Source organism: Palaemon carinicauda, chromosome 5 (assembly GCF_036898095.1).
Source record: "Palaemon carinicauda isolate YSFRI2023 chromosome 5, ASM3689809v2, whole genome shotgun sequence".
NCBI lineage: Eukaryota > Metazoa > Arthropoda > Malacostraca > Decapoda > Palaemonidae > Palaemon > Palaemon carinicauda.
Genome location: NC_090729.1, coordinates 160,049,152 through 160,066,651, shown reverse-complemented (window position 1 = coordinate 160,066,651; position 17,500 = coordinate 160,049,152). Strand labels below are relative to the sequence as shown.

Here is a 17,500-nt window from a genome sequence, read left to right as displayed (position 1 = left end):
CTACCTTTGCAGAAACTTTTCACTGCTTGCAACAACCTTCCACCAACTCCATATAACCTCATCACATTCCACATTGCTTCCCTATCAACTCTGTCATATGCTTTCTCCAGATCCATAAACGTAACATACACCTCCTTACCTTTTGCTAAATATTTCTCGCATATCTGCCTAACTGTAAAAATCTGATTCATACAACCCCTACCTCTTCTAAAACCACCCTGTACTTCTAAGATTGCATTCTCTGTTTTATCCTTAATCCTATTAATCATTACTCTACCATACACTTTTCCAACTACACTCAACAAACTAATACCTCTTGAATTACATCACTCATGCACATCTCCCTTACTCTTATATAGTGGTACAATACATGCACAAACCCAATCTACTGGTACCATTGACAACACAAAACACATATTAAACAATCTCACCAACCATTTAAGTACAGTCACACTCCCTTCCTTCAACATCTCAGCTCTAACACCATCCATACCAGATGCTTTTCCTACTCGCGTTTCATCTAGTGCTCTCCTCACTTCCTCTCTTGTAATCTCTCTCATTCTCATCTCCCATCACCGGCACCTCAACACCTGCAACAGCAATTATATCTGCCTCCCTATTATCCTCAACATTCAGTAAACTTTCAAAATATTCCGCCCATATTTTCCTTGCCTCCTCTCCTTTTAACAACCTCCCATTTCCACCTTTTACTGTCACTGTATATATATACATACATACACACATATAATTGCACTCATATATACACATATATATACAGACATACATTTTCATACACAGAGTGCATGCCATATACAAATGTGAACATATATATTATATACCATATACATACACATATACACGTATATATATATATATATATATATATATATATATATATATATATATATATATATATATAATTGCACTCATATACACATATACATACAGGCATACATTTTCATACACATTTTGTACGCCATATACAAATGTGAACATATATATATATATATATATATATATATATATATATATATATATATATATGTATATATACATATATACATATTATATATACATACATACATATACACACGTATATATAATTGCACTCATAACATACATACATACATTTTCATACACATGTTGCATGCCATATACAAATGTGTACATATATATTGCATACCAGGACATATGCATATTAATAAACTTTCTTGTGAATAGCAGTAGCACATACGCATATATGTTTATACAAATATAAATGTGCATGATAGTACACATAGAAAAATATTAATATCAAATAGTCAAGTACAATATAAGGGCATATAATTCCTAAGGTCAGGCCTGCTTCAGGAAATTCAAATTTTGGAAATTCGTAGATCACTTTGAATATTATTGCATCAAATTTCCATCAATGTATCAGTGTGCTACAAGTTAAAGAGAAAACAAAACCAGGCAGGATTCATCTAGGCTAGTGTTTTAATCTTTTCTGTGGTTTAATTAATGTACATGAACATCACGCTTTTGTATGAGTTATTTTGTGCATACATATATGCATATATATGTGTATATATAAATATATATGTATATATATATATATATATATATATATATATATATATATATATATATATATATTTATACACACACATCTATATATATATATATATATATATATATATATATATATATATATATATACTCATTTAACAATATGTGAAGTGATATTTTTTTTCGACCTTTTTCCGGAAATTTATCAGATTTAATTCCTTGACAAGTGTAGGTACCGACAATACACACCTGGGTAATTTCACGAGAACGAAAATATTTTTCTTATATATTATTAGAATTATCATTTATTTGATGACATTCGTAATATCAGCCAAGCAGGGTCACAAGGAGTAAGGTGTTCTTGCACTGCCTTTGATATTCTGAAATTTCTATGTTTTCTTTCCCATTTCCCCTCTTCAGGTCTTGAGGAAGTGGTGTTCATCAGGAAGCTGTGAAGAAGAGGACTTACTTCGACTGCAAGATCATCTGGCTAGTTTACCACCTGATGATTGGGCGGTCGTTGTGAATCCGTTAGTATATTATTTCTTATTTAGTAATCTTTTTACTGATCGAGTTTCCGTTACTATAGCCGAAATAGAAGGAAAAGAAAAACTGTTTTTATTGTTAGTAAAATATAAAATTTAACTTGTAAATTTGGGCCATGCGATATCAGTGATATAGGCCATTGAATGATAAAATTACTTTTATAGATAAAAAAAACATCTACACCTATAAAGAGTTGGTCATTTTTGGGAGTCTGGTCTTCTTTTCATTTGCTAATAAAGATTCTTTGAATCCAAATACAGAAATCCTGTTTAACTGATAAAGACGCATTGTTTACTGGCTTAATGTTTTGTCATTGAATTTAGTGTAAGTTACACAACAAAGTTGGATGAAAATATATAACCGTACGCTTTTTTGTACAGAACATATTAAAGTGATATCATGGGAATTAGATGAAATATGGTCTTGAGATTGGTTATGGAGCAAAGAAAAGTTTACTAAGATATGAAATGAATCCGCACCCGTCTGCGGACCCAGACTCCTTATCTCTTTCTTTTGTCGTTAATGTGGCAGAAATCTTCTCATTGTTTGTATACTTATACTAAAGATATGGCACAAGACTGTTGGAAAAGGTCAACTGTGATATATCAATGAGATCTATAAACCTCTTAAAATGTGATACTGTAGTCTACTACTATGCATTTCTGGCAAAAAAAAAAAAATGTTTTTTTCTTTAATATCTCCCATACTTATTACTTGATTAAAATGGTACTTTGACACAGCACTCTATAGACCTCCCGCTAATTTTTTATACTTTATTGCATTGGCAAATCTCGTTAATTATGGCGTTTACTCTTGTCCTAATAAAGCCCAAGCCAAGTGGATCCAGTAAGTAGGTAAAGCAATTCCAATACCTACACTCCCCTGTCCCTCCCCTCTCCTTCCCTCCCTCTGTCTAGACTCTCCTCCTGTCCCTCCAGTAATCCCCTTTCCTAGTCCCTCCAGCGTCGCTTACTCTACCTTTTCTGTAACCTGTTATATTTACTAATAACTGATAGAATTGATATGTTGGATTTTTCTTATAATTCTTATTAACATTTCATGATATTGTTGTGTTTCGTCAAGGTGTACGAGGATTTTATAGCCTTTAGCCTATTTATCCAACGTGATGAACCTGCCCTGAGGGCTTCTTCTAACTGTGTAGAAATAAAGAAACATGTGTTTTCCAAAGGCAGGATTGATGGGCTTTACCTGCTTGAAAGGCCTGTGTGGAATAAATAATAGCTCTAGAATACAAACAGAATTTTAGTGTGACAAATAATTATAGTATTTAAAACTATGATAAAAAATGTACGAACTGCGTATTTTTTCTATTGGTATGCACAGTTACACATACACATACACACATACGCACAAACACACACACACACACACATATATATATATATATATATATATATATATATATATAGAGAGAGAGAGAGAGAGAGAGAGAGAGAGAGAGAGAGAGAGAGAGAGAGAGAGAGAGAGAGAGAGAGTAAATATTAAGATTTACTTATTCAGTTGTGTGATTGTGTTTCTTATGCCACATTGTGTTATTGTGTGTCCAACAAACCTGAAGTTTCTCCTACCAGTTGAGACTAATCCTTAGTTTATTGTTAGCTTGTTCCATTTGGTATATAGAGTGAAGACGTAATGCAAATGCATTTCTGCATTTACGGGCCAAGTTAACATGCCAGTCATGAATATGATTGGAAAACCTCCTCTGTTAAACAAACACTGAGACAACCAACTGCTCAGGCATAAACCATAGCAGATACCCAAATTATGATTGTTAATGGCAAAATGAGCAAATACACCGTAAAATTTTCGGTCAACTTATATGATACTTGATTACATTTACTCTACCTATCAAGGAGGTAAACCCCATCAATCCTGCCTTGGAAAACACGTGTTTCATTATTTCTATACAGTTTAAAGAAGCCCACAGGGCAGGTTTATCAAGTTGGATAAATAGGCTAAAGGCTATAAACTCCTTAAACGCCCTGACGAAATACAACAATATCATGAAATGTTAATAATAATCATAACAGAAATCCAACATAGTAATTCTCTCAGTTATCAACAAATATAACAGAAAAGGTAGAGAAAGCGACACCGAAGAGACTAGGAAAGGGGATTACTGGAGGGATAGGAGGAGCGTCTAGACAGATGAAGGGAAGGAGAAGGGACAGAAGGGGGAGGGTAGGTGTTTGAATTGCTCTACCTACTTAACCGATTCACTTGGCTTGGGCTTTATTAGGACAAGAGTAAAAGCCTTAATTAACGAGATTTGCCAATGCAATAAAGTATAAAGATTAGGAGGAAGTCTATAGAGTGCTGTGTCAAAGTATCATTCTGATCAAGTAATTAGTATGGGTGATATTAAAGAACAACACTGTATTTTTTGCCAGAAATGTATTGTAGAGAATTAAGTGTGTCTAAACTGACCTGAACTGGAGAATAAACTGGACCTGAACTGTAAATATATATTATAAGACGTAAGCATAGGCTATGAATTTGAACTTGATGAAACTAATTTCAACGTTTTATTACCGTCTTTTCATTTCAGTGGAAGTGAGTTTGTTTACCTAATGGCGAGTCCAGAGTTGGCCAAACAAAAACTCGAGGATTCTGGTCGAACCTTCATTGTTGCTGCTCAGCCAAAGAATATTGAAATTTCTGGGAATGACGGGAACAATGAAAACGACGATAACGCAGAGAAGGAAGAGAGAGAACAAGCGAAAGAGGCACAAACTGATGATGGAGAGAATGAGAAAAAGATGGAAGATTTGATTACAGAGTCCGCCGGCGGGGAAGAAGGGAATCCCCTAATGAGGTTTCTACGAGGTAAGCTGGAGCCAAATCGTTATTGTTACTTGTTTTTATTATACTAATAAACTGAAGATTTCATCTCTTAAAGGATATGACAATTAACTGTAAAATGTGAATTTGAATCAATAGACGTAGGAGATGATGATGAAACGGTTTTGATCATTGTATTTGCTATATATATATATATATATATATATATATATATATATATATATATATATATATATATATATATATATATATATATATATATATAGAGAGAGAGAGAGAGAGAGAGAGAGAGAGAGAGAGAGAGAGAGAGAGAGAGAGAGATACATACATACGTACATACATACTTACATACATACATACATACATACATACATACATACGTACATACATACATAGATATATTGAACAAGGGGAATACGTTTCAATATAAAGGATAGCACTTAGAAATTTAATTAATCCGATTATTTGTAAAGAAATTTTCTGTATATATATATAATATATATATATAATATATATATATATATATATATATATATATATATATATATATATATATATATATATATATACTGTATATATATATGTGTGTGTGTGTGTATTTCTTAGTCAAGTATTGCCTTAAATGCCCCAAATAGTTTCCTACAGAAAATCTTGTATTTATGTAGTTTTTCAGGTTTTCTGCGAGCCTTTGGTTAAAGAAACGTCGATTATTGAATTTCATTTATTTCATCACTACAACACCATTTCTACAATATTCTATCAAGTGATCACTGATTAATTGGTTAATGTTAGTTTTTCAATCCCATGTTTAAGGTTCACTTAAAATTACGGTAAATTAATCCAACACATATTTTAAAGGTTAAAAGAGCAAGAAAAATGGAAAATGAATATATTTCAACATTTCAGACATCCTTTGAAGATTAAAAAGAGGAACTTGACTGAACATACGGTTAGATATATTCACATACATACACAAACACGCAAACATACGTGCAGACCTGCACAAGTGCATTAACACTGAGACTACCTGTTGTGCTGGCCAGGCGGCCAAAACTACTCTGTTGTCAGGGTCAGATAGGGCCAGCTCGGCCAACCACTCTGTTGTCAGGGTCAGATAGGGCCAGCTCGGCCAACCACTCTGTTGTCAGGGTCAGATAGGGCCAGCTCGGCCAACCACTCTGTTGTCAGGGTCAGATAGGGCCAGCTCGGCCAACCACTCTGTTGTCAGGGTCAGATAGGGCCAGCTCAGCCATCTCTGGGAGGTGACGTTCATTTGGAACTGTGCATGATTTCACACCTCGAAGGACACCATGCTTCATCACTTCCCACTTTTGTGCAAGGTTGCTCTCTGGTTGATGGAAGAATGTAGTTCGACTTCTGTTGGTTTTTGGAGGGTAATGCTCACTGTTTCAGCTGGTAATGGGTCTGCCAAAGTGTCTTTCCTTGTGAACAATTTAGGTTCTATCAATTAGTTTTTTCGGGGAGAGTGTGCAGTCTTGGATATTTATGTGACATTGGGCTAGTGTTCATCTTCGGATTACTGGCGCAACATAGACACAGACTGCAACTATGTTTGCCTACGTATGTGAATATGTTTAAGCATGTGCTCATTCAATATCCTCTTTACTGTATAATCCTCAAATAATCTCTGAAGTATACAAATTTGAATTGGATTTCGAACATTGCATTGGTCTGCGAGCAAAAATTTAGTGCCGTTTGGTCATTTATTGTGGAGAAGTAATAATAAGACCAACAAAATATCAATCCCGCCTCCCATACACCATCCAAGCAGTGTTCACAGCGTAATGATGTGATTTTAGCCCCATTTTCGTGCCATTTAAAAAAAAAAGATAAAAGTTGCCATCTCTTGATAGGTTACTTGTCAAAATTGAACATAAGACTGTGAAGAAAGAACACTTAGGGTCCATAAAGCATAAATCAAGTGATTCGTTAGTGATAGTGAACGTCAATCAAGAGAGGGAACTCTCAATATTATACCAGAACTACTCATGGAGGGAGATTTTCCTTCCAAGCAGTAACCCCATCCTACTCATTTTCCTCCTCCTCCTTTCACCCCGTCATCACTCTCCTCCAAGATAAAGTGCGAGTTAATTTTTCATTAATTTTTATTTTTTCAATGTGAATTATTAATTTTAATTCATTTCTGATGTTATAGGCAGTAGCCTTTTCAATAATGTCAATAATTGCCATTACAAAGCCTCTGAAACTTAGTGTATATATGTATGTAGGGACTTTTGGAGTGCATTGAGCGAATTTCCTTCATTTTTTAAGGAAAAAAATGCTTTAGAATATGAGCATTTTAGGTTACGAGCTTGCTCTCAGAGTGAATTATACTCGTAAATTGAGGTACCACTGTATTTGATATATAAGTGGGATTGTAAATCTATCGTAAAACAGTAATCAGTTAATGAAGACAAAGTGCTGAAAATTATGCTGTAGTGATAGAATAAGTGAAATGCAATAATTGCTGTTTCTTTAACCAAAAGCTCATGTCAAAGAATCTGAAGAAACTGAGTAAATATGAGAACTCCTGCAGGAAACACCTTAATGCTCCTGAGGCCTTGGTCCTACAGTGGACTAGAAACGGCTGTATTTGTTATTGATATATATGTACACAGCAGTGCCTCACTTTATAAGTAACTCAGAATATTAGCAAGTCGGTATATGATCATGAAAATTCAATCGGGTTACAAACATTGTATAGGTCGTTGAGTTAAAATTTCCATCCTTATACACATTTTTTTGTGGACAACTACTAACGAATCTAGTAAGTGCACCCATATACGACCTACACATGGATGTTTCATGTTAGCTTGCATCCTCCCCTTACTCAGAGCCTAACTCTTTCATTCTCCTAGCAGCACTAGTAGAAGAAACTTTGTAAACAGTTGTGACAGTATGTTTCTTGTTGAATTGTGATCACTATTGTTCATTATAGACAATTTGTGTTGCGTTATAAAGTTAACAGTATCATGGCAATGGCCCCCAAGGTAATTCGGAAAGACAATAAAAAGGAAAAGATTGTTCGTGCGGCCGACTTGCAAAAACTACATAATCGATCTGCATCCTCCATGATGGTCACATATACAATTCTAAATAATAAAGAGGATATCAAAACATTAGACAATGCAGTAACTGAGCAGTCCTTGATGATTCTTTGGTCACATGTTCTTAATGCTGAAATGTTTCTGCTTATGTGGATTAATGATAAGCAGTTAGAAGGTGATATTACTGAAAACGCTATTTGTAAAAAAAAAACAATGGAAATTAAGCTGAATAATGTGCAACATCAAGTGAATGCAGAAAACATTTCATCTGAGGAGCAGATTTTAAGAATGTGGGGAAACCCAGCAAAATTCTATGAAAAATATAGCTTTGGCAGGGCAAGTAACGAATCTATTTGCTGACAATTAGATGTCGCATGGCCATGATATTTTGAAGAAAAGGACAAAGATAGGTTCTCTGTTTAAACTGAACATGAGAGTGTTAGAAAAGACAGCCAAATGTATATATATATATATATATATATATATATATATATATATATATATATATGTGTATATATATATATATATATATATATATATATATATATATTTATTTATACATTATATATATATATATATATATATATATATATATATATACATACATACATACATATATATATATATTATATATACATACATACATATATATACACACACATCATACACGAATGAAGCTGTTTTAGTCCACTGCAGGACAGGACTCAGACATGTCCATTTATGTCTGGGGTTTAGCCTGTTTTCTTCACCACGCTGGCTAGTGAAGATTGGTGATGGTGGGAGATTTGCTTTGCTAATCATAGCGATGTGCAAACCCTTTCACGACATTACAGTATCTGCACTCAAAAAATTATTTATATTATCATCATCATCATCATCAGTTACTTGTCCACTGCAGAACAAAGGCCTCAGACATGTCCTTCTGCTTGCGTCTGTTTATGGTCTTTTCTATGCCAGTCCACACCAACAACCTTTCTTAGTTCGTAAATCCATCATCTTCTCTTCCTTTCCTGCCTCTTTTTCCTTATATACAGTATATATATATATATATATATATATATATATATATATATATATATCTATATATAGATATATATATATATATATATATATGTATATATATAATATATATATACATGTATGTATATATATATATATATATATATATATATATATATGTGTGTGTGTGTGTGTGTGTGTATATGTATATTTATGTGTGTATGTATGTAGAAAGTATAATGTCTTATTGCCATACATAAATGTTGATTTTTTTAATAGAAAAAATATGTAGAATGATATAGAAACATATTTTGAAAGAGTTCTTTAACAATAAACCTATTTTATTGTCCTACCGTTATCTTTTGTTATTCTTTCACCCCATTTATAAGTTTTGGAGAGCGCTTTGGTCTTGCCAAGAATATCCCATTAACTTTTCAGAGCTCAGTTCTTTATTATCATTTTAAATTCCGGAAGCTTAGTCATCTTGAAAATTGGGGTTCCTTTGCCGTCTTGGGATAAGTTTTCTAATCTTCAAGTGGTTTTGTTTGTTTACTCAGTTGTGGAAATATTTTAAATTGATCATAATTTGGGGACTTTGATACTGATCCAATAGAAAAAATAATACAATTTTCAGATAGCAAGTTATTGCAATGTCAAAATAATGCATATGATTAGCTTCAAGATTTTTAGTTGCTTTCAAAATTCTCATGTTTTATTGTGGCTACTTATACTCAATTTTTCCCACTTTTGATGTGTTGATTTGAAAAACTTTTATGGGTATCCCTTTTACAATCAGTGTAAGCGCATTTTACATATGCAATTAGAAGGAAATATGTCAATTAGTTATGATAGTAGAAAAATGGCTTGATCTTCAATATTACTCAGTTGTTAGTTCCATTTATTTCCAAGATATATCTTAATTTATTTGTCTGTCTGTGTGATTAACTTGAATTTTACTGAATTTACCAATTTATTAATTTACGATTTATGACTTCCTTTTAATGTATCATATGGTCTATTTCAACTCGTGTCATATATATCTGAGCCTATTTGACTAGTTTTGTTGCTGGGCTAATAATAATAATAATAATAATAATAATAATAATAATAATAATAATAATAATGATAATAATAATAATAATAATAATAATAATAATGTGTACTATATTCAGGTTGAAAGTCAAATATTTGGTCTCAAATCCGATTTTTGTCTGTGAATCATATTTGACTTTGAAACAGATTTGTCCTTGTAGAATCAGCATAACCAATTTACCTTCAAAACCTACACTTTCTTTTTCTAATTAATATTCAAAGACAAATAAAGTATTGATGTGTTGTTCTTTAAAGTAATGTCTTCTTTTCCACAGGTGGCACGATTTTAGGGCGTGTTGGTGCCGTCCTGGAAGCGCTGAAGGAGAAGAAGATGCCTGAGGACGCCATGGTTGACACTTCAGCACAGTATGTGCTCTTTGGAAATCGGATTATGGGTGAGTCTCTCTCTCTCTCTCTCTCTCTCTCTCTCTCTCTCTCTCTCTCTCTCTCTCTCTCTCTCTCTCTCTCTCTCTCTCTCAAATAAACTATATATATATATATATATATATATATATATATATATATATATATATATATATATATATATATATATGCGTAAAAATCACAGGAAAACGTGATGCTCAGATGCAGAAGAACCATTTCCCCTGTGGTTCTTCTGCATATATATATATATATATATATATATATATATATATATATATATATATATATATATATATATATATATATATATATATAGTGGCATTTTCAGACATGACTATTCGGTCTCCGTCCTCGGGCAGAAGGAGAGGTAGTATTTATACCCTGGTGAGAGGGGGTATCCGAGAGGTACACTCGGAAACCACAATTGCCGAAACTGCCGGTTGTAGTTAAAAAAGGAAGAGGGGGGTGTGGAGGGTTGAATCTGTGTGTGTGCGCGTATGTGGGCATATCTATGTAAATATTTAACGGTCAGTTTTGCCAGCTGGGGTACACTAAAATACACACACACACACACACACACACACACACACATATATATATATATATATATATATATATATATATATATATATATATATATATATATATATACTGTACGTACATACATATATAACCGTCCGATAAGTTTATGCAAAATAGTAAATAGTTTTTCGAGTAAGGGTAAAAAATCAAAGCTCACATTTTTCGCTTCAGAAATCTTCGTCAACTAATTAGGGTATTATGTAAAGAAATGAATTCAAGTGGAGGGGGAGGAATAAGTCTGGATCGATTCGTTAGTTACAAATTAGGGAAGTTTCCTTGAAACTTTCCACGCTGGACTAATGTATATGAAGTGAACATTTAATCATATATATTTTTCGAGTACAAAATGCAGCTGGTGTTTGGTAACTTTTAATAAAAGAGAAAACATCGACTAGTTCTAATGAATTTAGGAAATTCAATTTTGATATTCCTTTTGTCCTGAAATTAGTAACTCCCCTTCCAATTATGTTTTTCAAAAAATTTTCTTTAATTTGTATCCAATAAAGAACATAAATGTAAATATGTAGTAAAAAGCGGATATAATTGAATATTTCATTTTGTATGCATATAAGACATAGAGTATGTAAATTTTGTTCTATGAAAAGATTTGGTTTTGATTTTATTATGTTTTGAATTTCTTACAAATTATTACAAATTAGTACAAATGAAAATTTCCTATGATCATCCAAATATAGAAATGAAAGGCATCTCTTGTTCTAATTTTCAGAACAAGAACCCGTTTTAAATCGCTTATATATAGCCATAATAATGTAACCGATGTTAACAATAATTTTTTCATCTCAAATGCAGGAGACCTTGGAGTCGAGGTGCCTATTAATACGAGATTCATCCCAGAAGTCGGCGGAGAAGACGAGGCTACTGCTCCCTTTGTCATCTACAGTCTGGAAAATAAATTGGATTTTTATAATGTCATTCAGTTTGTAGGCGCAGGGCCTAATTACTGTCCTTTTACCGTGGAACAACCACTTTCTCAGGTATGGTGGTTTATTGTTGTTGATGTTATTGTTATTATAGGAGACTTTACTTCCAGATTATTATTATATTTTTTTTTTAACAGAATGTTGCTTCCATCCAGATTATGTTGATTACAACACTGTTGCTTTGATTTTAGTGTAAGAAATATAAGCTTGTCAATTTGTAAATTTGCATAGTAAGCTGATATGTTTAAAATACTCATCATACGTTTTATGTGGCCATTACACAGATATAGAAATTGGCAAATTTTTTGTTGTATATCATGATATTGAAAGGACTCAGTATTGTGTTGTGCAAACTCGTTATTTCCCAACGTAGGTAAGTATCAGCCCATTGCAATGGAAAAAACTAAATACTAAAGGTGTTTGTCTAATTTTCTCCACTCTTCAATTGATTGGTTAAATGGACATTCCACTCATTTACCCATAATTCTTTAGGAGACTCTTTTTCAATGCCTTGTCATGATGCTCACCTAAAAATAACCAGAAATTTTCCTTGTTTATCTAGTCCATCATTTGCGAGCTTGCTTGACATCATTGATAAGGTCAGATCATTGACGAGCGTTGGATCAGTTGCAAGGTTAGTTTTGATTATGATATATGCATGGTGGTCATTGCAGGGCAACGCGAGATTCTAGTAACTGAAGTCTGAATGATAACAACACGGGAATCGAAGGATAAAAGGAAACATGAACAATTGGATGATGCAACGAGAGCTAAATATAACTGACAATGGTATCAGATTAGCTTAAATAAAGTAGTGTTTACAACATAGTTGGATATAATGAACGAACAAATGCATATTTACAGATATTGCTCATAAGCTACTACGGCAGTGTTGACGCTCATCAACACTACCGAGTCCCTTTTCAAATGTTCTTGGAATGCTTGCAGTGCTAGAAATAGTGCTTGCTCTAACCCATTAATGTGCAGACGACGTCCTTTTGTTGACCACATATTTGATGCTTACATTCACCCAGGTGTGGGCTCCTTCCCTCTGTCGACGCATCAGAGAACCTTTGTATGTCTGGAGATGGGGAGTCGAGTGGGAATCCCTAATAAGTGTTTCTTCGTCCAACCACTAGATAAGATTGTCCCATATCTCTTGTTCCACTGGAAAATGATAGATCAAAGGATCCTGGGGGCTGATTAGTGATTACACAAGCACCACTTAATGGATCTCTGGAGGAGATGGCCGTATGGAACAAGATTATCCAACAAGTAAAGAGGTCTGAGAAGACTCTTCCAACGGTAAGCTGGAGGTACTGTCTTGGAAAGAAATGGTTGCGTTACGTCTCTGAGCTTGCTGATGCAATCGTCAAAGAGAAAGACTCTCAGTGCTGACAATTCTGTGAGCATTCCCAAGTACTTGAAAATCTGCTTTTGTGTAAGATTTGACTTTAACCCAATTCATCACCATCCCAATATCGCTACAAAAGGAGAACAGACAATCTCAATCTAGAAGCAACGGCATCCTGTAAGAAACCAGTTTCAGCCAATCATTGAGATACATCAAGGTCCTTTTCTTGTGCAAGTGGGCCAAAGCTGACATCAGCATGAACACTCGATTGAACACCTAGCTGGAATGCAAAGTCCAAAAACGTACGGTCTTGAAATGATACACATCTTAATTAAGGAAGAAGCTGTTGTTGGGTCAATATTTCTTAAAGCTATCGGAACTGGGGCACTGCTGTGCTTATCTGCAATAATAAGTACAATTAGTACTGTATCTACTGGCCTATTCTACTACGTCACTTCTTGTTAGTCTCGGAGAACAGGAGGATTACTTATTTGGTACATAAAGGATGCTTTATTTTTAGACCTCTCTACGTGACTACTTTCAAACAATAAATTTCGTTGTAAAACAACAGAAAGCATAAGCAATTGAATACAAACAAATGTGTAACTCAGTATAAATGCATAAAAGAATCCTATCCTATGTCTGGATATAAACTATAGAGTTTTACTCTTCTTAAGGTAGTTTATACAACATCTAATACTAAAGTATACATGTAACAGTACTTATAATGACATACATAATTAAAGCCATACATATACAGATACAATGATGTTTCGTGATATGTGTGATGCTATGGTGTTACATAAGCTTTACATATATCTTGGGATTGCTTACAAATCCCTCACATAACAGAAGCAGAGGTACTTTTAAGAGGATTGTTGAATGGGTACTTTGAACTGCTCATCCTTCAGATCCACTGAGAACATGAAGTCTCCTTCGCTGATGGAAGTCAATACAATACAATTTGTGCCGTTAAAATTCATATCTTCGTTTGATGAGCATATTGGTTCAAGAATAGAGGTTGATGACTGGTCTCCAGCCTCCAGTTGAATTTTCCACTATGATGAGTTAAACGTATAAGACCTGAAATCCATCTCAAACAACTTTGAGTGCATTCTTTTCCAACATTCCAAATTTCCAACAAGGCTAAGGCTTTCAGTGATGTTGAAGGACGTGACAGGAGGTTTTGTCACCGGATAGTTTATTGACAGACATTTTGTCACCGGACAGTTCGTTAACAGACGTTTTGTCACCGAACAGTTCATCAAAAAGGCATACTAAAAAGACCATTTTGTCAAACCGCCGTTTAGTCAAAAGAGTGTTTTATTAGATAAGGCTATTAAATGTACAGGAGTCTTCAACAAGAAATGTCTTTAGCTTGTGGCTAGCTGTGCTTACCTGCAATGATAAATACTATTAGTACTGTATTTGATGTCATATTCTATGTCGCATGAACCTCCCTCACAGGAAGTAACCACAGGGTTTAACTAAATAGGGATGATGACAGTGTCCTCAGGACACTAGGGTCCACCATTACAGGGGAAGCAGTTGACAGTCTTACTGCATTGGTAACACAGATAGTGGTTGGGAATACCGGCACAGAGGAGTCATTGGCCCTGCAGTGACAGGCACACCCAGCTGAAACATCCTTACAGTATTTGGACACTGGTCTTGTTAGCACAGTTATGATATGCATAGTGGTGGTTTTACAAAGGAAACCTTGTGTTGTAAGGATATTGGCTGTGCTGATGCAGTGCTCGTACCGTGATGGAAACTTTTTTTGCGTCCCACTACTGTTTTCTTCTCTGGTACTGGGGTCACTAGCACAGAGGTAATCATAGGGGCACCTTCTTCGGTATCAGAACCTTCTCTGGCCTCATTGTCTCGTCTTATTCGTGGTCACCACTGGATTTACTGGCACTGGGGACACCAGAGAGAAGTAGCCTAAGCTACCAGCTTCCTCTAGAAAGACATGGAGGGCCTGCCTGTATGACCTAAGGAAAGCCAAGACTTTCTGAGGTCAAACTCGTTATAGTTAGTCTGTACATCAATCAGCAAGTTACCAGCACATGTTGGATTGTGGCAATCGCCAAGATATCCTTACACAATGCCAAACCCTGAAAAACGCTCAGTTCCTGAATGATGAACGCATTCTCAGAAGTTACAGCGGCAAGCTAACTCGACGGGGAGAGAAAAGTGGTAAGTAGCTTTTTTAACATCATATTTGGCATTGCCAAGAATTACACTGGAGAGAATTTAGCCTTCCTTTTCCTTCTAAAAGCAAACACTTGCCACTGAAAGGCAGGCCATGACGTCCACTCAGCACGTGGGGATGACTGAACAATCAAGCCTTCTATAGGAGGAGTAGAAAGTATGGGTCTATAGCCAGTTTTTCCGTAAACTGATCGCAGAATCTGCCCTTCCTTGTGTTTATGAATATCATGGTTCACTTCCATAATGATGAGGACGAAGCCAACAATCCACCATTCAAACTGAAAAGGTATTTAAAAAAAAGATTAAATAGCCTTTCGATAGGATGCAACAGTAAGTCTGCACTCGCTATGGCTGAAGACGAAAGGGAAGAGTATTTGACTGGAAAGTGGGCAGGGCTACTCAACCAGGTCACCACCTGCCATTAAAAGCCTTGTTAACGAATTCAGGGACCATTAAGCTCTACTGAAGATATTATCCATTTTAAAGTAAGAAAGGATTTTACATGCTTAGGAAAAGAGGAAATTTGCATGATACAAAATCTATTTAAAACTCTTTAAATGATGATTAAAATCTGTTATGTTACAGATATTACTTTGAAAAATACCTCCTAGAACTTCTTTTCTTATTATGTTCCTGGTCCATTGTTTCTACTTAATTTCACCCGTCCTACAGATCAGGTGTTGAATGTTTGGACTCGAGGCTTTTTTTATTTTAGTAAACCACTTAAAGTTGATCATCGCATTTATATACCTAATATTCACTTGGAAATCTTTTGTTATGCTAGGATTAAACTCTTGCTTTCTTATGTCAGTCCAATCAGCTGATGTGATATCCAATGCCATCAATTAGGTCTCATAATATTTTTGAAGGCTTGCACTAGTAATATTGTTTTGAATGAATTGTAAGAATGCTATTTATAGGATATTTGATTTAAGAATTTAACTTGTCATTATAACGAGATTCCTTATTGGATTTTATTGTTCATTGAAGTGCATGATAGTGAAGTTAATAAGTGTCGCCATGACGACTGCGGAGAAATAGTGATATTGATTATCACATGATATATTAATTCCTGTGAATTCTTAATTTTGTTTAAGGTTAAAAAGTGGCACGAGAATATCATGGTTTATAAATGGGCCGAATCTGTGTGCTTTAGATAGGAACGTGTTTGCGGCATACCAGCACTAAGATTTAGTATGCAAATAAATCCTGAATTATTAATTGACATTGAGACGGACTTATCATTTTGATGTCAATATGGGGTAAATTCTATTGTAATAATTATATGCAATTATAATCTTTGACATTTTTAGGTTTTGCTAGATGAATTCCAAGATTGTCTATAAGAGATCAGAAGTATAGGTCTACATGGCTTAAATCCATTTTGAGTAGAAATTCTATTACTGTTTTAAATCGGGAATAAAATTCTCTTGTTTAATATTTTATTCTAGTGGTTTGAAAGCAAACATTATTTGTTGGTACTTAAAGAGCGACATAGCGTTAGTCCAGGAAATGAAAGTCGATTAGGGAGAATTTTATTTCATTTGTTTCGACCCCCATTATTTTGATATTGAAAATATAATTCCTTTTGTTAAGGTTTAAATATTAAGATCATCTTGTACTCAACTTATTTCAATTGACACCATAACTCCCAACTTCAGATGTCTTTGGACTGTTCTTTCGAAGTAACATTTCATAATGAATCTTTTGCTGAAACAATTTTAAGGAATCTATATAAGTTTGGGCTTCTTTGCCAGAATTGGCTGTTTGATAATGGAGTATAATGTATGTAGTTTAGTAAATGTACGCTACAATGCAAATTATATTCTACCATTGCCAGTGTCAGAACTACAAATATGCAACCCTATTTACACACATTTTATAATTTTGTCGTAAAATGTAGTGGGTTATCATTATCATCACATTTTCCATATTTTATGTCCCCATAG

At 34.2% G+C, this 17,500-nt stretch overlaps 1 protein-coding gene across 2 annotated transcripts in view; it reads left to right on the top strand.

The window, feature by feature from the left end:
• Nucleotides 1-17,500, top strand: part of LOC137641567 (procollagen-lysine,2-oxoglutarate 5-dioxygenase 1-like) — a 252,332-nt gene that overhangs the window by 12,224 nt on the left and 222,608 nt on the right. For both annotated transcript variants that reach the window (XM_068374256.1, XM_068374255.1), the window contains exons 3-6: nt 1,969-2,078; nt 4,664-4,941; nt 10,352-10,471; nt 11,853-12,037. In XM_068374256.1, coding sequence (XP_068230357.1) covers nt 1,969-2,078; nt 4,664-4,941; nt 10,352-10,471; nt 11,853-12,037 — 693 coding nt within the window. The remainder of the gene's footprint in view (nt 1-1,968; nt 2,079-4,663; nt 4,942-10,351; nt 10,472-11,852; nt 12,038-17,500) is intronic.